Here is a 27,985-nt window from a genome sequence, read left to right on the forward strand (position 1 = left end):
TCTTACCCCTTTTTAGCCACCCTCTGCTGCTCTTGTTTGCATTTTCACTGATGCAGAAATTCGCACAGATGCATCGTTACATCACACGGCTCTGGTTGTCTGTAAAGCTTGCAATTATTCACGAGCGTCTATGCTGGCGACAAATGTGACCATTTATGTCTAGCGCTGTAGCTCGATTGATCGCTCTCTGTCAGTCATACTCCATGCTTCACGTGGATGTTCTGCTTTTTTGTAACGTACGGGCTGCAATCTGAATAAAAATACAACAAAACAATACATGAGTAACATTTTCAATCATGAAATGCAGAAGAGATATTGATTTAATGGGAGATTAGGCATTTATTTATTTACATATGCATTAATCAAATACATTATTAGAAAAGGACCAAAGGCCCATCCCAAAACTGTTCCTTTCCCGAATTTTGATAGTAGTAATCCAATGTCAAAGCCAAATATCGCGCATAATGGAGAAGGGAAATGCCGACCCTTGATTGAGATAAGGCTAAGCCAGAGAAGAAGAAGAAACAATTTATCCAGCATTGAATCTTCAAGAGTGTGTATTCAAAGTATTCTACAATCATAATGTAATGACTCCAACAATGTTTTAATTGGAAACAAATGTGAGCATATAGGCCAATCTTCCTATTGATGGATAATTTATTCTTTGCCCGACTATCTCCAGGAAAAATATCTCTCTAAAGTCTCTGATAAGAAGCGTGTGTAACATTTTAGTTGAGTAACACTTTTCCAGTTGATAAATATAAGTTAGGTCAATATCTAATCGAATGACAATCATGTTCTTGTGATATATTTTTATTCAACAGTAGTGAGTGCTAAGTAGAAGGGATTTTGTTATCAATCCGGATCTAAATCTTTCTAAATTCAAAATCAATTGTCTCAAGTGTTTGTGTTTTGTTTCAATGTGGAAGTTAGTGAAGAATTGAAAAGTCGCACATAACCTTTATTTGGACAATTTATTCATGAAATTGTGATGAAAAGAAGTTTTGGACTGTAGTCTGTTTCTTTGTCCTCAAGTTGATTGTGAATGATGCATGAATAAATAAGTAAATATGCTTTACATGTCTGATACGCTCATTATGACATGATGTGATTATATCAAAGAGGTTCAACTCTGCTATAGAAACTCCTTAAATTTGTAAGTACTATGCCCTATCTTCTATAATATATTCCTTCTTCTCCTGCCAGAGTGTCTGATGGGATATCTTTAGACTTCTACAAGATGTGCAAAATCCACTATAAAGTTTATTGATGGGATTATGAAATCCATTTGAATCTCCTGAATCAAAATAAAAATAAAAAGAGCATTAAAATAAAAAGAGCTTCTGGCTTTTAATTGGATGACGGAATATTTTATTGATCTCATCCTACTGGATTGAACAGAATAAATTGTCCTTGGTTTGAAGCATTCACGTTAAAAACATCTTTCTACTCATTTATGGTTCCAAAAATACCTTTCTGGAAGTCAATAATAGTTGAAAAATTGAAAAATAAAGAATGGGATAATAATAGTTGATTATTCACTCTCTTCTTCCTCTGTAGAACTGCATCATTGCTTGTTCCATTTTGCCGATTATCACACAGGACCCACAAAGCATCAGATAATCATTAATAGAACTCTCCAATTACTAGGCGGCCAGATAATTAATAACACCTGTCACGACCGCTAAATGAAAGCCTCTTGACCATCGGACACCACCAGTGAAAGGCAATAACGAATTCTGACCCCTAACAGGGACCTTCCATCCCGAAAAAGTTCAAATACTACAGGCCACAAAGCTACCATCCCCCCTCACCACAACAGCTCACATCAGCGTGTCATGTCAACCTCTAATCCACTCCTTTTACCGCCGGATAACAAGCCTTTGAGACGTAACCTACAAATCCACGTGGACTTGCATCCTATTGAATAATACATCGCCAGCGGATGTATTTGTATGTGCTTACAATATGCGGGCAGTGTATTTCCATCACTGATTTATATTTGGACATCTTGTCCGGATTGTATTTGTGGATGTGTAGCGATAGTGTGCTGATGTGTATGTGGCTCGATCAGAGAATAAATTATGCTTTTTCAAAAGATCCACAAGATATTCCTTTTCTTGAAATACGAGTAAGTTTTCGAATTAATTATTAAGGTATTTATTAACTGTTTCTTAGTTGAATCATCTAGTCCTAGTGTACTAAATAAATAATAGTATGTACTACATAATTATTAAACATAGTATGTAGTACATATACATGGTATTTACTACACATACATTGTAAGTACCACATAGTGTCCACAGAGTTATCATCTACACTCTTCAGTACTAGTGTCAACGATCAAAAGGACTCGCTATTGTGAGGCATGATAGAAGGTTTATCTTATTTCTTTAATCCGGAATTTGTGTAGAGCGGGTTGCCTATTCTCCTCCGTCACGTTTGGCAACTCTTCACTTACAGGATCAATACTGTATTCCTTTATACTTGATAACGAAGATTTTATTCAGGACAAAAAATTTTGTAAGCTATCCGTGCCACGGTTTTTTCTCTATAGAGGTGTAGATGAACGATAGTTACATACTAAACCGTATATTACAAGATACCGTTACATTTATTAGGAGAAAAATAGTCTATTATAAGTGCTACTACATTGCTGTAACAAAACTACTATCATATTCAGTAATTTTCTACTGAAATGACATTCATGTTGAATCATTGTTAGTAATTAACATAAAATATAATATCACTCGTAGGGATTCTGATTGTAGTTTTCGTAAACCATACAAGTATAAATTGATACGATACATGTTTTCAGAATAATTACAAGTTTCATGGAGTATATTATTTAATCTGATAGACCATATACTATTAAATCTATGGTTTCAATGATCTGTTACATTTGATTGAGAATATGAGTGTCAAGGGAAATCGGGCTCAAATCTTCTACAAATTCAATGCTAGGAACACTTCATGGGACATCTGCATAACATTCAAGAGGAGATGATGCTATCGTTGTGATGGTGATTCATGGTCAAATCTCCATCAATATCCAAATAACTATTCGAATCTCAACAATACATTGATCAACCCAATCACACAGATATAGTAGCCACTAAATTCGCATTGCAAACAAACCCATATTTACATCACACCATTTCTGAAAAAAGATACCCACTTCATTCAAACGTGAACAAAAACTATGCTAACGGGAATACAGAATATAAACTCTATTGCATTTTGAAAGTGAACAGAAACAATGTGCACAAAAAATACAAGAAAACTCTACTCCAAAGCAAACAAAAACGACCATTATCACTGGGCTTGTTGACAGCTGAGGGCTGCAAAAAAACCGCTGAAGATATTATAGAAGAGAGACGATAGTGCATCACTGGAATACCAGTGAGTGGTTTTGTGGTGGGGGTTTGTGGAGGGGGGAGCAGACTCGCACTACTCCGCCATTCATTAAAACAGCCTTTGTTGCCGCCAAAACCGATAAGAGCATTTCACAGTGCAGCGCGCGCTTTTATTGGCAAGTGGCAACTATCCAATTGACGCGCGCGCGTGGTTGCAATATTGGCGCGACAAATTTCGTCGCTTGCTGCTAGCTGTATGCTCCTCCGCAACATTCTGCTCCCACCACCATAATGAACTCAATAAAGCGCCAAATTATCGGCCGTCAAACACTTCAATCATTAGCGTTATCGAGCGTTATGGTTGCTTATTTTTGCTATCAGACCACATGTGTTGATACAAAAACACACACTACGATATTCCATATTTAGATGGGATGTTATAATGAATGAATTTATTGTATTAGAGCTATCTGGTCGCGGTTTCGTGAGCACGAAAAGCTTTGTACAGAAACACCTCTTCATTATACAGTATAATATGTGATAAATAATATTGGGATTATGATACTTCGACATAATGACCTGATTCACGCTTCATAATCAAGAACAGTAGTGTTAATGGATTTGTGAATGGAGAATGAGCATTCACAATGTGGTTGATCTGCATCATTTATGAATGAATAATCATGTATTGTAATACCGTATCCATTCACAGTGATAATGTGGTTATAATACTGTGAATATAAATAATATGACTAATGATAAATTACACTTGAAAGCTATGTTCTATAATGGCTCTTCAATCGTGCTACTGTATTGTGAAATATCAAATTTGAGTGATTCCTTTGAGATATGATGTACCTCGATCTGTAATCAAATCTGAGATTTCATAGATTCGCTATTTTGAGTAAATGAATGTCAAATTTCAAACATAGACATTTCATTATCCGATCTGATGAATGAGAAACGAAATAATAACTCCAGTTGTAACGAGCAAGTCCGATTCTCTGTATGATTCCCTAAATCAATTTCCTCTTTCCCTGATGAAATTATTGAAATACCGTACTGGTGAGCATGAAAGGTAACATCTGGTGAGCCTCTGGTCACATTGGAAACCTGATACAACAATCTGAATATTTCATATTTATCTATTTCATTATTTAAATGGAACATAAAAATCCAAGTACCCTTTTTCAAAATTGTTTATTTACGACATGTTTTGGCTATGATGCCATTATCAAGTAATTGAATAGATCAATTACTATTTTTTATTTCTATTCAAGAGCAGCCCTAACGAAAAAAGATAATTCAGTATTCAAGCATGCATCACAGTTACAATACGACAAATTCTACAAGTATGATCTAAGAACGAGTTTTCATTTCGAAATTCGTTTTAATTCCATTTTCCTCGATCATTATATTGTACTCTTATTAATTCCTTACCATTCATGGATATTCGTCTCTAAGACATTTTTTTCTGAACGCGGATCATGATAATCATTACCTCTTCTATGCTAATTAATTGAAGGTTGAAAAAATGAAAATCTCTTCGTTCTTCTACATCTTTGTATTCAGGTTCTTAAGAACAAGCACTAGACCAATCTTGAATATAATGCTGTTCTAAATTTGGGCCTCTCTCCCTCAGAATTGAATTTTTCCCCATTATATCGATATCATCATTCAAAATCAACGTTTAGGAATACTCAACAGAATTCAGTTAAAGTTTCACCTGGAGGGAATATGATTGATCAATTCGTAACGAGAATGAGAGTGAAGTTCCAGAGCTAACATACTGCTTTGCTATTATAATTAATAAAAGGCCTCATCCGGAATAATGTTAGTCATGCTCTTCTTCAGGCACGGCAAGTATTATCTTGAGTCCTCCAACTTGATAGTAGTTAGCTACAAGACCGCTATTTCATTATCCACTTAAAGCGAGCTATGCTCTTCCCTTGACTTGGCTCGTCTTATTATGCTTCCACTTCCTTATCTCCTCAACCGCATATCTTCACGATCTTCTTTCTCCCCATCTCTATCCTCCTCTTTCTTTATTCTCCTCCTCATTATCCTTTCTATCCTCCTCTTTCCTTATTCTCCTCTCCATTATCAGATCCATTCCTTCACTCCTCTTTTGCTATACCTTGAGCCCATTCAGTTTTCATTTTTCTAATAATTCAACATCATTATAACCATTCCTACCTGACTTCATGCACTGTGACTCTCCTCTCCATAGACCTCACTGATTCTCAACCTTATTAGAAATGTTCATTATGCTCTATTTGTCTTCCTCTGAATCTACTTAATAACACTTTCTAATATTATTATCGTCAATCTCCTAGCTTGATATTTATCCCGATTCTACAAGGGTTCGTTCGAATTCAACAATTCTTTCTCCAAGTTGATTCAGCTGTATAAATATTGCATATCAACTAAGGTTTATCCAATTGGAATAGAATGGGATTTTGATATATTTTCTCGTTTTCCTATACCGTCCTTCATTCTCTTTACATTTGTATGAATAGAAAGCTTGACTATTGAATAAATTGACAGTAGAAGTTATCATTTTGACATTTAGTATGCAATCATAAACTAGATTTGAGGATTCCATTCTACTTGTAAATTTTGTAAATCATTATTAATCCTTTTAGATTTTTGTGGAGCTGTTAGTAGCTCTCTAGTATTCCCACCTTCTTCGTAGTCTTTTCTCTTTCATTATTGAATTTTCCCATGAATGTTCACATCAACTTGATCAACGATGATGAGTGATGTGTGGATGTTGATTCTCTGATAATATATGAGTCGTGAATTATATTTCCATGTTTCAATGTTGTGAACAGTATGTCGTAGTCCCTCGAAAAATGGTACCTACTCTATAATATCCATGTCCTAAGCCTCATGTTGCTGTCGTCATCTCCACAACCTTATTCCATTATGTCATACTCTATCTCTTATCCACTCACTTACCCTTCCTTTATTCTTGACTCCCTTTCCCACTCTTGCTCTCACATCCCCACCTTCCATACTCATTGAAGTGTATTGATACTTCCACTTTCTTGCCTCCTCCTTTTTCCCTCACTAAACTACTCACCGACTTCCCTATATAATCTAATTTCGTCTTTCTCCATCTCTATCACTTATCCCTCCTTCCACCAGCTCATAACCTCTCTCTTGACTGTCTCCATTTCTATCACTTGAACCGTTATCCTTCTGCTTCATCTCTATCTAACTCTCTTATCCAATCTAATCTAGTATATCTTCATCTCTATCACTTAAGCTATTCTCTCACTACCCATCCAGTCTTTCTCTCTCACCATCACTCAAACCCTATTCCCCCTACCTCACCAGTCTCTCTCCATTTCTATCACTTAAACCCCACTCCCCCCTTTCATTACCTATCCAGTCTTTATCTGTATTACTTGATCCCATCATCCATGAGCCACATTTCTATCTGACTCTTATATCTAATCTCGTCTCTCTCCATCTACATTACTCAAACTCTCCTCCCCCTAACAAACATGTCTCTCTCCTTTTCTATCACTTATACCCTCTCCCACTACCTATCATGTCTCTCTCCATCTCTTTCACTTAGACCCCCCATCCAATATCTCTATCTCTCTCATCGGCCGTTATTGCAACAAGTTTAGCGCTGAATAAACTGTCGGCTGATGATGACTTCTTGCCGGGAAGGAAGCTGCATGGAAGGAAGGAAGGATGCTGCGGTTGAGCTCATATTACGCCAGAAGTTGCTTGCTTGCCTTGCCTTGCCTACCTACCTGCACGGCAACAACTTTGTTAGCATAAAGGATGTGCGTTGAGTGTGTGGCATCGCTAATGCCGCAGCCCATGCAACCACCTTGCCGTTTTCTAAACCCCAACACTTTTAACAGGCTCACCTACACTATTCCGCCAATTCAGCCTCCAGCACATCCTCAGCCGATCATCTTTCCTCAACCACTCCAGTCAATTATCTCAAAGAAGTCAATTCTCCCATTGTTTTCAACCTTCTCCATACTAACCGAGTAGGATCTGAAGAGTCCAACTGTTATCTTTCAGTGATTATTACTCATATTATCAATCTTATGTGATCTTATTCTCACAATGTGGGGAGAAACAAGCAGCTACTATAATAATATTCATTGCTTTGTTAGATTCTATCTAACATAATAAATAGTCATATCATTTTCTGTCTCTCGACCAAGACTTCTTACTCCCTTATCCCCTTAATGAATTAATTTTCTTCCATTCAATTATGATAATAATTTAACATAACAATAGAATTATTCTATAAAATCACACTTGGCACTATGTGTTACTTTGAACAAGCCTCATCAGTTTATACGTTACTATCCCTATCACTAGAACTCCCTTCCCCCTATCAATCCAGTCTTTCTCCATCTCTATCTCTTGGACCCTCATCCAATATGTCTAACTCTCTCATCGGCCGTTATTGTAACACATTTAGCGCTGAATAAACTGAAACTTTGTATTTTTATACAAATGAATAAATTTGTTTCGTCCTCTTCATAAACTCATGAACTTCTTATGTCTTCTGCTCCGATAAGAAAATGATTTGAATGAGAAATGTTCATTCCGCATTTATACATTGTTATGGGAGCTTCATGAATGAATGGAATTTATGGATAGAATAACGCGATGAACAATTTTCATCTAGCAAATTATGGCAGCTTTCTCTTGGAACATTCTATTATTGAGAAAAACAGAAGATTTTTCCAGATCTATTTTAGCTGCAAGTTCATATTATATTCTAAGATAGAAGGAATAATTTTTTATATAAAAATTCCCATGAATGTAAATTTATGTGATTATGTTCGAATAATGATTGTTATTGTGTTCAATTGTGTACATGATATACTATGTAGTGTTCTTTTAAACTATATGCATTCATAGAAAAAATGGATATTTGATAAGTATGATCATGATTCATAAATTAATTTATTGGATGGAGCTAGCAATACAATAGTCCGAAAAGAAAAAGGAACCGGCTATTGCGCAAAACTTCTTTTATTTCTCAATTTTGTCTCGTAAAACTGTCCAAATATCAATCTGTATTATCTATGGCAAATAAATGAATTTGAATTTGAATATCATGAGTAGGTTTTGCTCTTATCAATCCCTATACCAAATTATTTATCTTAGAATGATCATGATTGATTATTAATCATGATTGTATCTTCCAGGAGCGCCTGGCCAGCTGGCTGCCACGGATCATCGAGCTGCTTCGCCGCTGGACGCAGCAGTTCCCCTACGACTTCCGGGACGACCGGGTCATGGCGTATGTGCGAGGCGTCACCCACCGCTGTGTGCTGCTCGAGGCAGATGTGTCTGACATCCTGCAACGACTTCTCGATCGACTACAGCGGCTCGAGAAGCACGAGGAGCGGCTACGCAGACTGGCGCTCGAAAATGTTACTGTGAGTACTATCTTCCGCAAATTGCATAGAGTTTTTTTTTCAATTATTAACTCATTGCATTCGAATTCAATTTTGAGTAACAAATGAAGATATCACTGTTACTCATATTATTATGTATTCATCACTCTAAAAAATACCAATGTGCTTCCAAGTATCTCAATGATATCATACTATTTTTCTAATATAATAATGTAGTCTAATGACTTATGTACTATAAATATAATGGATTTGAATAGTGGAAGCACATAATTCAATTATGCTCCCATAAAGTGAACTGATGAAGATTGAATCAAATATTTATTATTGTTCCATTCGAATCATATAAATGATACACATTCACATTCACATTACTTACCGAATTGATTCCAATAGATTATGTTGACTATGCATGATACTAGAATAATACTAGATAGAGTATGCATGATTCAAACGGAGAAGATTTTTTTAGCATACAAACTGGTAGAACAACTATTGAACTTTTCAATGAACATTGGTCATACGATGAATATGATTATCAATAATACCATAGTACCTTTTTCTAATGAAACTTATATCTAGATAAAATACAAAAACAGCTATTTTTGGATGTCCAATTCATTTTAAAGTTTTAAGACAAACTCTGTGCTATGGTATTATTCTTCAACTGAAAAATCAAGTAGCCCTGAAGGAATACGTTATTAGGAAATATCACAATAGAGAAGAATGAATTAAAATTAAGCAGAAATGGGAGCTATGTTATATCGATATAAAACAATCTGGTATTTATCTGATGGCAATCAAAATTTGAGACATACATGGAAGTGTACTACACATCTTAATTATTCAATTGCTATAACATTGGCTTGTTGGTTATCGGCTATTACAAACAACATGATTTCTCATTATCGGGAAGTTTATGCTCAAGAAAATGCAAGTGAACAAGAAAGTAGTTCTTCGCTTTCTCTTGTGATGATAAGGGATTTTGAAGTCTATTCAAGTGAATTGTGATGAAATGGAAAATGAAGAACGGAGACTCTCATGTCTTTTCACCCCAGATAGGATTTATTACACATGTTCCAGAATGGTAATAGGTGGACTAGAACGACTGAAATTTCATTATTATAGGCCAATCATAATTCCTACTAGAAGTGAGCACTTCACATATTTATCATTGTGGAAAACTCATCATTTGAATATTGGATGATGAATACAGGATGATTGGTCCCTCATCCTTTCGACCAGTATTATGATTCTCAGTTGCCGTGTTTATGAATATCTTTCCCGAACATCTATACTGATCGAGAACTTCCTAATTTCAAGCTCCAGAATATGCAGATGCAGCACAAGTGCTACTCAACTTCCAAACATGCATTCGCCCCAAAAAAAACTCCCCGAAATGAAAATGATGGGCTGTTGATCCGGTATGCACATACAAAACGCTGTTCAGTAGCAATAGCAGACTGGCTGAGCTATCAAACCGTTGTTTTGTTTACAGCTGAAGGGTGTGTTTTGTAAGCAAGACCTGCAACGTTTTGTATTCATCTAACGGAAGCGTGCTGATGACCTAACAAAGGTGTTCGTTACTACTCTGACCTTTCTACCTTTTTCACCTCCTAGATACTGTAATAATGACGCCGATCCACTAGGAACGTTCAGGAAGAAAACAAAGATGCATAATCGGTCCCCCGTTCGATCGCTGGACTTGGTGGTCTGTCATACTGTATTCATGAAGTGCATGTCCACAACGCTCAATGACATGCGTGGAATATATGAATAGAATTTTACATTAGCCGCTTGTTTCACGTGTCAGTGCTTGTCGGCCAGATCTTTATGTCCAGTATCAAGCTTATTCCGATGAAATCTACTCGAAAGAATGGTAGTCGCATGGGATTCACTCAACAAGGAGTTTCAATAACTTTCCCAATGTATTGATGATATTACGGAGTTTATGTAGTAGTTACATTTCAACTAGCAATAAATGAGTTCAACCTCTTATAATTTATTCTGTCGATGCCTGCGAGATATATGATAAAGATTAATACAGAGTCAATGCGAGACGGAATAAGGCTGGTCACATGTTTTTTTTACTGCATCACAGTTTTCTTCAGTGAGAGACTTTTAACATAAAATAAGCAACCATTAAGGGCCGTTTGCACAGTGTAAGTTTAAGCTAAAGCTTTAACCAAATCTAGATTTTTTTTTGTTTAAACTAAAGTTCCGTTTGCACAGTATGAGTTTAATTGAGTTTAAACTCTGGAAAAGTTTAAACCTCCAAAACAGGAGGTTTTAACCAAATAATTTTGATTAACTTGACATATAAGTAAAGATTTGATGAGGGAACAGCTGGTAGTAAATAGTTTTCGACGTTTGTTTTAATTGCTAGTTGAATTACTATCGTCTGTAGACGATAATAATAATTATTATTTAGGTTATACTGAATCATTATTTGAATGTGAAAATTATATTATAGGAATTGATAGAAGTTCTTAATGCGATTGATAAAGATGACTGAGAATTTTGAAACTGAGAAAAATTGGCCAAAAGAACGAATAATTCAAATTTCTGGGATGATAGAGAAGTTTTTTAACGATTTTGCTTGAGTAAAGAAAATGCCAATTTAGTATTTGATTGAATAAACCACTTGATATAAATTAAGACAATATTTATATAGGCCTACAGTGGTATTTGATTAGAAAACATGTTTTTAATAACACATAACTGATATATTTTGCTTTCGAGAGATTCTAATGAACGAGAAAGACCGTAGTAGATTCAAGCGTAACAAAATAACTTTTTCATCTTACATTCTAGAATATATTTCTTGGTGCCAACTAAACATAAGTTTTTAAAGAATTTCTTGATCGCTTTCCACTTTTATCACCGTACAGCTTACATAACAGCTCTGTGGATTTTGAACAAGAAAACAGTAGCTACATAGCCTCAATTTACTAATGGTTTGTAAACAAATAACAAATTTCCTGTAAAAATCAGCCTTCCTGATATTATAAACGATGACATTCTATTACCAAATTAACGCTAAACTAGTTCAACTCGAACTGCATTAGTAAATGCACTGAGAAAACCGATTAAACCGATTAAATGTTTGTAAACAAATAACAAATTTCCTGTAAAAATCAGCCTCCCTGATATTAAAAACGATGACATTCTATTACCAACTTACGCTGAACTAGTTTAACTTGAACTGCATTAGTAAATGCACTGAGAAAACCGATTAAAGTTTAAACTTTCAGATTAACTTAATCAAGTTTAGAATCTATACTGTGCAAACGGCCCTAAAAGTGAATAAACCCCTGGATAATTACAAATTACAATATTAGAAAAATAATTCAACCTCATTAGAGCAATAGAGCAGCGGAGAATAAAAAACAAAAAATTGAATTAGAAAAATTCAACCTCACAAAATTGTGCTTGAAGCGTTCCACGGTGATAACAGCCGTGATGACACAAGAATGTAAGACGACTGTGCGTGGCATGAATGTTGTACAGTCTAAGGATCAAGCCTCTGTATGAATTCACCAGTGAATGGAAATGGTTCATTGGAACCTGAATTTCATGATAGAAACAATGATTAATTTTCAACAAACATGACCTTCGAATTGTTTACTATGTCAAACACACGTGTATGGCTCATATCATGTTCCTTCATGATGTTTCCATACAGTTCACCGGCTTATTATGTCAATTGAGGGTCTCGTGAGATTTGTGACATATCGTGGATCGGTACCTACCTGTACTGTTCTCATCTTATCACATATTCATATATGTTGATTTATGGAGATTTGCGAACGATCGCTAACGTCTGTATGATCCATTACACTTGGATAGCTAATGCCGTCCTGTTAAACTGTGTGTTGCATTCTCATTATGATAGTTCACAAGGCTTGTCAACACTATAAATACTTGATGGAAACTCCTATGTAGGATCAATTGAAGCATAATAATCCTTGATAGAATAGAGTAATGTTGTATTGTTCAATTATAGGTTTATTTGGTTGTGGGTTTTCAGGGGTTGAATGAATTTTGGAAAAACTCTTTGATGATCCTTGGGTAAATTCGAAAAAAACATCAAATTGTGTTACACAGTAAAAGGTTTCTGCGATGATTGTTTTATAGTTGTTCAAATATACTTTGAAAAAACTTAGTGTTGATCCCCATGCAAATTCTAACATTAGGAATCACAATGAAATTACAAATGCGATTATGAAGAAGGGTCTAGGTTTGTCATATTTCTCTTGCTGCTTTATTATTAGCCAAATTTCACGGCTTTGAATAGAAAATATACTAGATATGAGTAGACTTTGAATAGATTGAAACTATAGACCTTATGGAAATACAGCAATAGACTGGCTTCTCCACACATCTGTGTAATCACTTGTCAGCTGATTTATGATGAATAATTTATAATGCGTATGAAGGAGGCTCCTTTTTCCTTTTGTATTATCCTTGAAATGCAAAATTTCCAAAAACCTTGTATATACCTCGACGCGCGATTAAAAAAGGAGCATACCTGTCAAATTTCTTGAAAATCTATTACCGCGTTTCGCCGTAAATGCGCAACATATAAACATTTAAACAATTAAACATTCAAACATTAAGAGAAATGCCAAACCGTCGACTTGAATCTTAGACCTCACTTCGCTCGGTCAATAATATTTTTCATACTGAATAAAAATAATATATATTGTTCAACCACAGATTCAGGTAGAATGTAGTCTATGTAATAATTATTTATGTGGATGGACAATGTCCATTTTTTATCCAGTATGGATAACTACACATCAATAATATTACCTTCACAGCTACTATACTCAAAAAAAATATACTATTTCGCCACACTTGGATGTAATGAGCTGGTTTACGTGCGTCATATGGAGGCCGAAAGTGATTGTTTTTCGACCAGGCCGGTAAAACTTTACGGCCCTAGGGCTGTAAAATGACCTTGAATAACAGCTGATCGTGTCCGATCTCAAAAAAATCATAGAGATAATCTCATAACGACTGTAATAATCTATATAATTATGTATCGTGAATCGCGGTATCATGTCTATAATATATTTTATAAATTACTGTTTCATAATTTAATATTTATTATTGTGTTTTTGATATCAAACAATAGAATACGATGATATCTCCATAGCCTCAACAATATAATGTTGGCTGCATTGTCCATTGTCAGAAAGGTACGTATCGCAAGTATTTAAAAGTGAAGAATCGAATTTGAAATCAAAGTACAATAGTTGTATCAATATTTAAAAGTGAGGTAGAGTAATAATTCTTTCTTTTTTATTATCGAATTCCACTTCTTAATGCAATACAATCAACAATAATAATAGGAAAATACAGCAGAGATCTAAAGTTTAAGGTAAGCCTACTGGTGAAACTCAGCCTTGACTGAAAAATTCCTAGTAATTTCTCCGTAATTCATTATTAAAACTTTTAGATAATTTTTCTTCAATATCAAACCATATAGAGAAAACATTAGGCCCACTCAAGATTGAATCTTCGAATGTTTTCTCTATGATTTAACTATTTTCAGAGCAATATTTTGTTGTGAAAATGCCGGCAAACCGGCTTCAAGTTTGCCGCTATACACTATATATATAGTAGCCTACATACGTTACCTGACTTACAGGCCTCTATAATCAACAATACCAATGGCCGAGAGCGTAAAGGCGTAATACATCAGAACTCAAAGCTCAGTGAATTACAAACATGATCTAGGTTTGAACCTTGGTCAATGACATTTTTTTTGTCGATGAATTTCGACTTTTATTAGCTAATTTTTATATTAGTTACCATAATTTAAATTTAAATCAATTTTTTAGATATATTTTGAGACAAAACTGTGAAATATGCAATTATATTAATTTCTTAATCACATTATTTCAAAATAGTAATGAAAATTCTATTCATCCATCTATCCATGAGATATTGCACCAGGCACAAAGCGCGAGCTATAAAAATTCAAACAATTATTCGAAATATTAATAGTATAAAAATATTGTCACTATTGTAAATTATTAATTAGTAATATTGAAATTAATTGACAGTGAAAGTTGTCATAACCAAGATTCAAACTATCAAAATACGCTGTTTGAATTATATTTATTTTCCAATTTCTTATATATTGGGAAGTTTTTTTTTGGTGTGGCGAAAAATAGCGTTCGCAACACGGGCAAAAATGTTTTTCCGGCTCTCGAACGCTTCAAGTTCTCGACTTCGTCTCGAACTTGAAAACCGCGATCTCGAGCCGGAAAACGTACATTTTCGATCCTAGGTGCGAAATATACTATTTCAGCATCAGATTCAACTTTGAAACAAACATGGTTGTTCATCTACGAAGGCTTTCTGATAATATTGTCTGGGATCTACTTGTAATTTTCAACCCCATGAAATGTGATAACACTTGATTCAGAATTATTTCGACTTGCTGGATCCCTATATCCTCATTCACATATTGTCTGCTGACATTCATAATATCATTTCAATTCACGTTTTCTCTTGATTATCATCTCAATAAAGTAACGTTCCATTTTTTCATCCCAATTTGTGGAGCGTTGACTCAAGTTGATAAGATCACCGATTCAGAATTCATAGAGCCTCAATTTGCACGACCATTGCCACTCCACTAGAAGAGCAGGCAGACAGCGGTGGCCCACTTCAGCGGAAATCGCCGAAATTAATTACGAACAAAGCCGATCAAGAATTGAAGAAGTCCACTCCAACGAAGAAGGACTTTGTTACGACCGTAATCGGCCCCAGGGGCGGTTGGCAATTTCGGGCTCCCGAAATCTCTGTATGAATTCCTTTCTCCAATTTTGTACGGGAAGCGTACGGCCGAGCGAAGCGTTAAGCGATTAGACAGAGCGGCTACGGCAACCGCAGAGCGTTTCACACAATTAAGGACCTTCGGTTAAGGACCCAAGTATGACGAGGGGTGGGTAAGGAAAGGGTACAGAGGGGCAGGATGTGGCACTCGTCGATATTGGAACTTTGCCACCTTGTTCAGCCTAAAGCGCTGCTGACAAGTCCACACGGCTCCCTTCCCAGCTGAAAGCACCGCTTCACAGTTTCTGTTTTTTATAGATCAAGCCATCGCATCAAGTGTACTCAAGGCGGTTGCCCATTTTCGGGCTACTCTCAACCTTTAAGTATCACTTTCGCCCCCAAATAGCGGGATTGTGTGGCATCAATGACTCTTTTAGAACAGTAGATTTCATTTTCATTATTCAAAATATGTGACTTCACAATTTCTCTCTTGGGATCTTTCAATAAATCGCAAGTTCAACGAATATGAAGACACTGTGAGTAAATTTTCAAATTTGTATAGGCCTATTCCATGAGCTACTGTAGTGTGTACCACAAAACGTTAATCCCAAAGCATCCATTTCAACAAAATATTCAAATTTTTGTTTGTGTAATGCAACAGCTCGTTTCTAGGAATGAAGACTCTGCCACTTCGAAGCAGAAATTGATTTTCATTTTCCTCGTTGGAAGCATATTGCCAGTGACAGCTTTCATTGGAGGATGTCAGGATGGAATAAGAGACTCAGGGACTCTCTATTCTCTAGGAAAAGTTTTCTTTGTAAAAGTCAGTAGCGTCACAGAATGAGGAAACCCTCTCATGTGGAAATAATTCTGGATTGATATTATAGTAACGTTGAAAACGTTACTCTCCTTTGAAGCAGTAAACGTTGTCTCACTGATATTTTATCTATTTTTGAAAAGACGGCTTCTCTGATCGTTGCTCGTGGAATTAATCACGATTAACACGCGAGTAGTCGCGCCCGCGGTAAATTGTAACTTTTGTATGTATCTTTGAGAATTTTAGTTTTCCAAGGTTGGCAGTTCATGTAATCCTCGCTGTGACTCCTCTAGACAATCTTGAACAGTTTGAGTCCTTGAACAGTTCGAGGATGACAGAATGAGCGTTGACTAATTTCGATATATAGGTATTATCTTACTATTTTATATTCCATCTTCTGATTTAAACTTTCATTATCTTTTCATGTATTTTTATTAAATGTCGAAAAATCAGTCAAATAAAGAAGTTTTATTCATTCAATTCATGAGTAGATTATTTTATCCCATAGAAATGATGAATTCTAACAATAAATATGCAGTATTTATTTTTGGAATCTCCTACATGTATTATGTCATTATATACTATTGAATAGTATATAATAACAAAAAACACGTTGAGAAAGATTTGAAATTATTGAACATTGAAAGAGCATTGTCAAATCCAACTGTTTATAGTCTAGGGAGCCATAAGGGTGAGTGTGAGCAAAATGCCGACGCGCGACCACTGACGTTCTGCAAGTCCGTGCGACTAATCGCATGTTAAAATTTTATCGTTAGTTATTTTCATCCTTGATAGTTGAATCAACAATGATGTGTCTCGCTGGGTTGGTACAGGAAATTGTGATGTACAACACACAAACTTCCTTGGTAAAAACCATCTATCACGATGAATTAATTTCCAGTTTGCTTCATATCCAACTAAACTCTACGTTTTGGATGATAATGTAGTCAGAACATGTCTGGGAGTCACAAGGTCTAGCTTGAGGTTGTCTGGGCTCCATGCAGTACTTTCCTTGCATGTGTGTGTGTGTGTGAACGCGTGTTTGCAGCAGATCATTCGACGCGTCAGAGAGTGATGCCAAAGCTGGCTGAAACTCTCAAACCGTTGCTCTACGTATTCTGGAAAACACCGGGTTGATTTATGCAGGGCTCTACGTGGGCTAGCAATTACCAACTGCAACACGTTTTGAAATTCTCGCGCTCTCTTTCTCACTCTCAATCTCCAACTGGTTTGCCTTTCTCTATCATCCTCTCGCTCCTTCACTCACATTATGTCAATTTCTCTTCTGCATCTTAGTGATTATTCTTGAATCTTACCAAGAGTATTTGTTTCTTGATCTTTGTACTTCCTTTCTCTTTTCTACCAGCTATTCCATCATGAACAGTTCTCTTCTATTCTGATTTCCCCCTCTTCTTCTCTACAACTTAACCCCTTTCTCCTGTACACTTATATCCTTCTATTAATCCTCCTTTCTCGTCTTCATCTTCTTTGACTTTTCCTATTCATTCTCCATTCCAATTGACATCTTTCTCTTGTTCTTCTCCTTCGTCAAAGAAACTTCTCATTCTCATGTATTCTCTCCATCACAATTCCTTCATGAATACAATGTATTTCTCTCTCCTTCCTCTGATTATTATTTTTTCATTTTCCATTCCATTCCTCCGCTATATTCATCTTCCTTATCTTAATTTTATTGAACACCAAATCATTTTATCTCACCTTAAAACTATTTCGGATTATGTGTAACCTTATCTAAATTTGGGAGAGGAATAGCACAAGGTCACCTTATTTCTTCTCTCCCTATCATTTTGATAATGTAATTATTATTGTATGAATCAATGAAGAATAAATAATTATTATCACTTCATCTATTCTATCCTTGTTTCAATCATATCACGTAGTTATCTTCAAACAAATTTTCCACCCACATTTATCTTTTTCAAGTTCCACTGATTTACCTATCTATTTTCTTTCTTCTTCTCCATCCACTTCATCACCAGATTCTAGTTCACTTTCGAGTTTTTCTCTGTCTTTACTTCCCTACCAGTCTCATTAACCTTACACCCCACCCCCTCCTTTCCTACGCTTCTACCTTTCTGGACTTATAGTGATTCCTATACTCGTTCTGTGCAATTTATGGAACGCAGGGGGAGACCAGAGTCCCCACGGAGCTCTAAGAAACATGAATTCTCGCGTCGGAGTGATCTATTGCCCGGTTAACATCATTACGCTCATTTTTCATGCCACTCGGATGTGTTTTTCCAGCTCTTGGGTAAGGTATCTTCTGCTTTCCATCTTTCTAATGCGCGTTTTGAATCTTGTGGGACGCATCCAGCAAATGTGGCAATCATCAAAAGTACGGTTATATCCCAAGTAGGTGGACTTTTTGAGAAGTGAAATTATTCGATCTGGTCCATTGGTGGAGCAAGGGAATCATTACTGCTGAAATCTCAAACCACTCCCTTATAGTTTACAATATGATATCCTTCATAGTATGAAGGTTGAAATAGCGCAACTGAACTGGAAGGCCTAGTTGATGTTATCTACAATTCTAATCTTCTATAGCTTCTGGAATTTATAGATTTTTCTTCCTTCCAGATGATGCAACATTTTTAATGCTTTGTCTGGAATGAATTCACTGTCTCTCATATCAGGAAGCTTTCGAGACTTGTAAGACTCCACTCAATTCATCTTTTTGATAGCTGAAATCATTGTTCAATCCATCACTGATTTACCGCACTGTGAGATATGCGACAAATCCAATAACTGGATTCAAACAGTGATCTTTAATATATGTGCATATGCACTCATAGGTCAATAAACAATTTAGAAACATCCAAAGAGTAAATAACTTCTTTGGCCTATGTAGCCGGGAGACATTGCTGTGTCCGGCCTGCAAAAACTGAGCTTCAAATTGAGAATCCAAAATCCACTCATCATATTATGTAATGCATAATAAAACTCCCACTTTTTGGTTGGAATAAATTCGTTATCTTGTCTTTGAAATTTCTTCATGAAAAATTCTCTTAAACCTTGAACCTTTAGAACTAGTTGATACATATAAAACACATTCAAGTGATCTTAAATAATGTTATAATAATATAATAGATAGGAACGGAAGCATTTTGTAAATTCAATAAACTTCAAAAAAGAGATGCAATTCATAAAAATTACTGAAATCGTCATTAGAAAATTAACATCCTAATGTTAAAACTTTGCCCTTATCCATTATGATGCTACTTTATACCTGCCATCATAAGAATGATATTTAACCACCAGACAACAATGATAATAGCTGATTATCTCAGATATGTATGCGCTTTATTTTCAAAATATAGTTGTAGTTATCAATAAATTATAACAAATGATATTCAATTTTTCTGGAAATTTGCAATTTCTCAATGATCTCATGAAAAATGAGTTTTGAGAATATTCACAGACCAGTAGGCTACTGAGATTCACAAGTACTGATTCAGTGAGTTTAGGCCTTATAATGGAGACAACACAACAAGAACTACTAGAAAAAGGGTCGCTGACTAGATTTCAAGTTGCAGTAGAGTGTAAAGTAGCATCAATAGCATTGGCGATCGGAATCGAAAATAAAAGGCAACCAGAGTAAGTAGCTCGCAAGCATGCTTCTAAGCTTATTTTGTTGGGATAGAAACTTTCAGATTCCTATTCTGACTCGAAGCAATTCGGAATGCGCATAAATAAAATAGGCTATTGCCACTTTTCCTGTCTCTTCCACTTCTCTCCTCTTATTCTCCATTTTGTTTTTCACTCTCCTTCATTATCTCGTTTTATCATCCTCATTTTTTTCTCTTTATATTCTTCTTATCGTTTCGTGTGCAATTTTTCTTCCTCAGTTCTCTTCTTTTCACAATTTTTTTTGTCATTTACACTCTATCAATCTGCTTCTCTTCTTCCATTAACCCATCGCCACTCCGAAGCATTTTTACTGAAGTTATCTCCAGTAGTTTTCCCACATTTTCTCTCCATGTTATTAGTCATTCTTCTATTGTATTTATTGGCTCATTTTTTCCCTCTCTCACACTTTTTTCACATGCACTTTTTTCCCCTCGTCCAGCTATCACAACTGCTATGAACTCCTTTTTCATACTTTTTTCTTTTTTCTATTGTTTTCCAATGTCTATGGTATACTATCTCTATTCTGACATGTTTCAACTCTTCTTCAACTGATTCATTATCTAAAGATCCTTCTTGTAATTATTTGACCTTCCACCAGACTTCTACTACCTTTCCCTCCCTTACATCTATCATGAATCTTATTCCCATTATTCTTTACTCTATCCATCTTTTTTTCCTCATTTACTAAACATATTTATCTGCTTCCTCCATTTTTTTCCTTCTCCTACACAGATTATCGTTCTCTCCTTGCTGATTCTCACTTTTCTATTCTCCATCCTAATCTAACTTTCCTTTCCTTCTATTATTTTCACTTCCATCCTCTAGTCTTTTGCTTTCTTGTCTTGAAATTCCCCTTCTCTCCAACTTTTTTCTAACACTTTTCCCAAAATGTGGGAGATTTTCTCCATCCTCTTTCTCCCTTTTTTCTCACTATTCTCCACCTAACATTCACTCTCTGACACTTACTATCTACCAACTATGTTCTCTCTACCTTTCTCAACTCTCCTGTTTTATTCCCCTTAAATCTCTTGCTTCCTCCTTCTGCTTCACTTAACTGATTCATTTTGCTTTCATTTTTCAATTTCCTCTTGCTTTTTTCAATCTTTTCATTTTTTATTTCTTGTCTCCTTCTCCATCACAATGGCTTTCTAACTTTTTTCTCCTTCTCATTTTTAAAACCAGTCTTGCACCAACAATCCCTTTCTTTTTTCTCTCTTCCCATTCAGTTCAATTTGTTGTTCATGCCACTGCAACTAAAAACAACACCAACATCCAACAAACAGTTGAATCCTTGGGCTTTTCTGTTTTTTCTCTCTTTTTCCTGAAGTGAATTCACTGCTCTGCTGTGCTGCAAACGAGGAGGCTTTTCCAATTCATTGAGCTGATGTGAAGTCGTGAAGTCCAGGAAGAACTTTCACTTCACTACTTGTTCCACTTGAATACAGTTCTCCAAATTCGGTCCTTTGTTTCTAATCCTCACCACCAAGTCTTCCAACTTTAAAGTCCACAAAGAGTTCTGGAGTTCGAGTATCAAGAGATTTCATGTTACTCGTGTTTACAGCCAAACCCACTAAATTAATCCATTATACCCTGCAGTGTTGTTTTTCATAGAATTCCTGAAGCGTTTCACTTCAATCATAGTTTCGGAAGGAAAGTTGAATGAATATGATATTATTACAGCTTTGGAGAAATCAACAATATTTTCAGAATATCTTGTCATTTTGGAGCATAGTTGATGTGAATATAATATACAAATGATTATCATACTATGTGGTTGATGTTTTTGGAAACAATAGTGACCACAATAGTCATCACTTATTTCATTATTACTCAATTATCACTCATTTTATTGATTCTCATACACTTGATCCATCTTCTTCTTCTTCTTCTTCTTCTTCTCTTATACTTATAAAAGGCTAAGCCCCGACAGACTGAAATCACACCACAGCCCAAACTACTGAGCCTAAAAACTTGAAATTTTGCACGATTGTTTATGGTAACCTGAAAACATCCACTAAGAAAGGATTTTCAGAAATTTGCCCCCCTGAGGGAACTGGGGCCCCCCCAAAATTTTGTACTTTTTAACTGCTCATTGCACAGCAAAGTCATGAGGAACTTTTTTGTTCAGCTACGAAAACAAAATTAGATCTATGCAGAAAAATTTTGATCAGGAGCACAGAGGGGTCCAGGAGAGGGCATTTTTCGAAAATTTTTATGTAAAATCACACTACAGCTCAAACTAATTGTCCTACAGACTTGAAACTTTGCACAAATATTCTTCAAACATGCTAGACGCGCACTAAGAACGGATTTTGAGATATTTTGCCTCTAAGGGTTTCAAAGGATGAAAAAGTATCCTATTAAGTAAGGTTATGATCATGGTAAGGTGAGTGCCATATGGAAATGAGATAATTTATTTATTGACATGTGATATTCTAACATAATTATGTTGTAATCATTGGAAATAACAGAATAATATGATAGAAATTCAAAAAAGAACATCTGTTCTATTATTGCTTTCTACCTGATTCCACTCAACCTCAATAATATTGTTCTGATAATTGGTAAATATGTTTAATAATATTATTATTATTGATATAATAAAAGTATTATTCTAATAATTAATTATTATCATCAATATAATAATAGTATTGTTTTGGAAATCAATAAATATTTTTATTTTTACAAACTCTATATAATTTATAATGGTGAATGTGAAACAGCTGCATCAAAGAAATTATCTCAAAAACATATGTTCAGGAGAACCATAGTTTTGAACTTCGTTTTCCTGATGCAATGTATAACCTTAGACCAGTTATAGAATAGACACGCTGGGAATTCTAGCCTCTGAAGCCAACATAATATACTGCCAAATCCACCCATCTTGATGACACAGCAGTGACGTCACGCATCGTATGGAAAACTTTCAGATTGTGTCTATTTCAGATTCATGGTGTTTTTAGGTTATTTCTAGCTATGGGCAAAAACGATATCGGTTAAGTTATATTGTGTTATGTGATATCGGCTTCAAAGTTATAATGTGTTTTGAAAATAATAAGGTACGGTAGCCTAAAAAACTAATTTATGGTCATGCTGCAATGAGTTCACTTACATCATAACCAAGGATAATATTACAGTTACAACTTACAATATTTATGTGTATGAATTTCAACTTACGCGTGAAAAAGATATTCCACGTTTTTCCTAAAAATTTCAGTGCAATTATATGCTGCGCAGGAGATTACCATTTTCATAAATAATAATTACATAAATAAATAACAATCTGCTATGGAAAACAAGCTATGTTTAACAACAATGTAATTATTTCTATACGATGCGTGATGTCACTGTTGAGACGTTAAGATGGGTGGATTTGGCAGTAGATGTTGGCTTCATCGACTTTCAGTATGAATATACAATTGGCCGTGTCTATTCTATAACTGGTCTAAGGTATAAGCCTACACGTGGCATGTATTATTAATTTTTGTGAACAGTTTTTTTCGAGACTGCTAAATAAACGTCTACAGTTTTATCAATGCTGTATCGGCAATATGAAAACGCATGCATGATCATCTTTTCGTTTTTCAGTAGCCGCTCGGCCAAAAATTTCGAAAACATATGTCTGTAAAATGGATTAATAAATGATTATTATCAGCCCCCCCCCTATTAAAATTCCTGTTCAGAAACCATCCCCAATATTCACACAACATATTCCCAAAGTTTCATGCCGTTATGTCAAGTAGTTTTCAAGTCTACAGGGAACAAACAAACATACAAACAAACATTCATTTTTTTATAAATAGATTTTCATCCGGCTCAAACAAAAGCCTCTCTAAATGAAGGTAGAATGATAAGGATTCAGTTCTGTTGTTTTAACATTTTTTGAAATCACTTTCAAAAAGTTCATGTAGTACCTACTATTGTGTTTGAGACACTTCTGGCGCTATCATAGTTTCACCACCATTCTGTTCCACAGTCCTATCTCTTGCAGTCGTTGACTGGTATAATAATTATATAAAGTAAAGAGCTGGCTTATGCACATATGGGATAGGAAAATTATATGTGACGCATCATCACGTCTGAACTACTGGACTAATTAATTTGAAATTTTGCTTATAGATTCTTAATTAACTAAGGATGGTTATAGGCTCATTCTCAATTCTTCAAAATTTCATTACGTCAAGTTTTCATTTTGTCAAGTTTTAAAATAGATCCTTGCGAAGCACGGGTTCTTGCTAGTATTATATAAATTCTTAGACACACATAATATACAATGATTCTTCAGATATTTTCAATGATTCTTGATATTCCGCCATGTTTCCGTCGTACTTGATATCTTTTCGATAGAACTTTAGACTACTTGTCTTTTTAATGATAGTTTGAGGAACAAACATATTGTTGCATCTCACTTTTGATTAGACTTTCTTGCTCCCTCTTCGACAACAGAAAGAAAGTTTTCTGTGTGATAACATGATGATTTCAAAGTTCAAATAATAGGATAACAGTATCCTTATTCCATCTCTATACTATTTGTAGATGTGCCCATTTGAGTATCAAATTAGTATAATCTTTTTAGTATCATAAATAATTGTTGACCTATGAAACCTTGTTGGCCTATTATTGAGTTGATGATCTGGCTCAAAATTCCATGTCTCTCAATATTCAATCGTATTAATTACATGTATTCTTGGTTGTTTGTGGTTCTGATATTTTTCCCTCAGACAATTAGAAAGACCAATCAATTGGTCTAGCTGGTTCTCATTACATGCTACCCTATTTTTAAGTCTAAGTTTCTAATTAATAAGAAAATTGAGGTCCTTGAAATCCATTCAAATCGAAATACAGTATTTGCATTCTTATTTTGAGTCCCGTTACATGTAAATTTGTATCATTCACAGTCTCAAACTAGTATCTGTTAGATCTAATACATATTAGATCATATTCAAGAACATTTTTTTGATATCTGGAGAATCTCAGTAGTGTCCTAGTAATCACATGAGATGACTCCAAGTTATTGCAAACTATTTTGAGTCCCATTACATGTGGATATGTATCATTCACAACCTCAAACTAGAATTTGTCAGATCTACTACTTTTCAAGAATATTTTTTGATACCTGGGTGATTTCAGTAGTGTCCTTGTAATCTAATCACATGATATGACTCCTAGTTATTGCAAACAGATCTCATGTTTTCCACGTGGCTGACATTGCCTTGTTTTTCGCAAATGGAATAGAAAAGTGAAAGTCGGAAATGTATGGACATCGGATCACGTAGTCCAGGCCTCATTAGGCAAGGATATTAGCTGCGTCAGGAGTGAGAGGGCGAATTTGAATAATGCCTGTTTCGTATTGGCCGGAGCGAAGACGTGGAACAGAAAGAAATGCGAAGCAGAAGAAAAGGGAAAGATAGCTGGCTCAAGGAGAAAGGGCAGAGAGCGTTCGCCATCTGAATTACAAATTATTCTTTCGATTCGGGAGGATTCACGTTCTCCATTTTCGTCAGGCGTTGCTTTTTCATATACATTAGACCCGTGATTAAAGTCAAAATACGCTCTCAGTCGAATGCCATTGGAACTGTGGCAACTATTTTCTCGGCATGCGTTTTTGATTCACCATCGGATAGTGCCATTTGCAACATTGATTCTCCATAACATAGTACTATTTGTAGAATTGATTAACCATCAGATAGTACCATTTGGAATATAGATTCATCGTTGGATAGTATTATTAATACAATCCGTAGTCTTAACGCCAACCTCAACATTCTTAGGATGAAATTTGCCTTGGAGATTCCAAATTTGGATGATTTTCTCCATACTCCATTCAATTGATGTATTGTGGTCCACTTGAACGACTAGTCAAAGTGGTGCTGGAATGAAAGCTTCACATTAGGAAAACTTGACTACTGATTCGTATCTGGGATGATATGAGTTGTGAGACTCCATTTTGTGAGCTACATAACCTCATTCAATGTCAATTGTTGAAGATTCTTTCATGATAGAAGACGAATATATTCAAGGAAAGACTTCGAAGTACTAATTCCAAGGTGTTGATCAAAATTGGATTCATTATCTATGTTCATGAATTATCGATCACAGATGTTATTTTGGTAACGCAAATAGCAGCTTAGTTGAAGATCGAGAACCACATGTTTTGTATTCTATCAAAATAATTTTTCCTCCAATTATTAGAGGAGTATAATAATTTTGAAGTTCTTCCCTGGAAGAACCATTGTCAGTACCATACATTAATTATAAGACCATTCAATTGAGATTCTCCATGTGTTATAAATGTAATAATTAACTTAACATTTCAATGATTGTGAGAGGATAGCAAGATTCAATTTCAAACTAATTCCTTTCTTAAGTTTAACTGAAACAGTATTGTATGAAAAAAGCGGGTAACGGGTAAGCATTCCTCCATCCCCCACATTGAACCATCACAGTCAGTGAATGAGTCGATTGAATCTATTGGATCACTAATAATTGATCTATTACACTGCAAGAGAATGTGACATCGTATATTTTGAACTACACAAAGTTCTCTATTTTGCATAATGATAACTGATTTCCGTGTTTCAGTAGTGAATTGCTCGCCTGTGTACTCATAATCAGACAACAGATTACCGTTCGTGATGCAATGAAATAATAGATGTGAATTGTTCAGTTGTTGAGTAATAATGTGTTGAGAATAACCAAGTTCCCCCCCCCCACCTTTGATTTGTTGAGAGCAGTTGTGCCAACCACAAAAAAGCACCTCACTAATTATTGCAAATGCAATGCGGTCGGTGGCAAGTGCCAACTCGGAGGAGGTGATGGAAGAAGAGCAGGAAAAGGAGGAGGATGAGAAGTATGAGGTGGAGGAGTAGGATGAAGCGCAGTTAGTGCGGAAGGTCAAGACAAAACGCCACAATTCATTCTCCGCCCAAATAAACCAACGCTAATTACACATCTCGGCGAAAGTTGTGCGCTTCAATTTGTGAACTCGTGCAATAATTGGCGCCATTAACACGAACTGATGAGCTTTTCCGTTTCATGTTCAACCGGTCTGAATTTATTTGAGTAACTTCTAACTTCCATTGATTGTGCTCCACGTTTCCGTGGAATGATAGACTCGTCTATATCTCACAAGATTAAGGTTACGCAGTTCAAAATGAGAAGGGTATTCAAGTGATGAAGCAGTGTGTGATTACATAACCTTAACTTTTGGACAACATTAACATTTTTTCAAAATTTTTGGAGAGAAATAGTGCAGGCTCTGCCTAGTTTTCCCTCCAATGTCATGATTGGAAGTCCTTGGAACTCCTTGGAAGGAGCATATTCAGGTACTTGCAAAAAACTAAATCAAGCTTATTTTGTCATTTTCACCCTCTCTCACTCACTAGACAAAAGCACCCTATTGGCCGTCTACTACGAATATGTCTACTCATATCTGAGCTGCATTTTCTGGGGAAATTCTGTTGATAGGAGTAAAATTTCTATAATCCAGAAAAAATAGTAAGAGTCATTTGTGGATTGAGATCAAGAGATTCTTGCAGAAAATTTTTCAAAAACCTAAACATTCTAACGCTGCCATCTATTTTCATCTATCAATAGTTGGTTTTTGTTAAACAGAGTTAAGATAAATTCCAATTCTGCACAGATAATCACGGGTATAATACACGTAATAGTAGTCTCATTGCTTTTCCAGTACATAGGAACACAGCTCTAGAGAAAACTTCATTCTACTCTGGAATACGTTATTTTAATAAATTACCTGCAGCCATCAGAAATCTAGATTCAATAAACAAATTCAAACTAACAGTCAGAAAAATGCTAGTAGAGAAAACCCTATACTCTGCTGCCGAATTTTAATTTTTGAAAAGGGGCTGTAGAGTGTAACTTAGCTTTTTGTGACTGTCATTTCCATGTGAATTTGATGAGATACATCATAGAGTGTATTTATTTATTTTACTTTCAAGAAGTTA

General features: G+C 35.4%; 1 protein-coding gene across 1 annotated transcript in view; it reads left to right on the forward strand.

Moving 5' to 3' along the window:
* Nucleotides 1-27,985, forward strand: part of LOC111048792 (ras-GEF domain-containing family member 1B) — a 262,880-nt gene that overhangs the window by 197,219 nt on the left and 37,676 nt on the right. Inside the window, exon 4 of the mRNA XM_039436610.1 lies at nucleotides 8,552-8,785. Within this exon, the coding sequence (XP_039292544.1) occupies nucleotides 8,552-8,785 (234 nt within the window). The remainder of the gene's footprint in view (nucleotides 1-8,551; nucleotides 8,786-27,985) is intronic.

The sequence above is a fragment of the Nilaparvata lugens genome, chromosome 10 (genome assembly GCF_014356525.2).
Source record: "Nilaparvata lugens isolate BPH chromosome 10, ASM1435652v1, whole genome shotgun sequence".
Classification (NCBI taxonomy): Eukaryota; Metazoa; Arthropoda; class Insecta; order Hemiptera; family Delphacidae; genus Nilaparvata; species Nilaparvata lugens.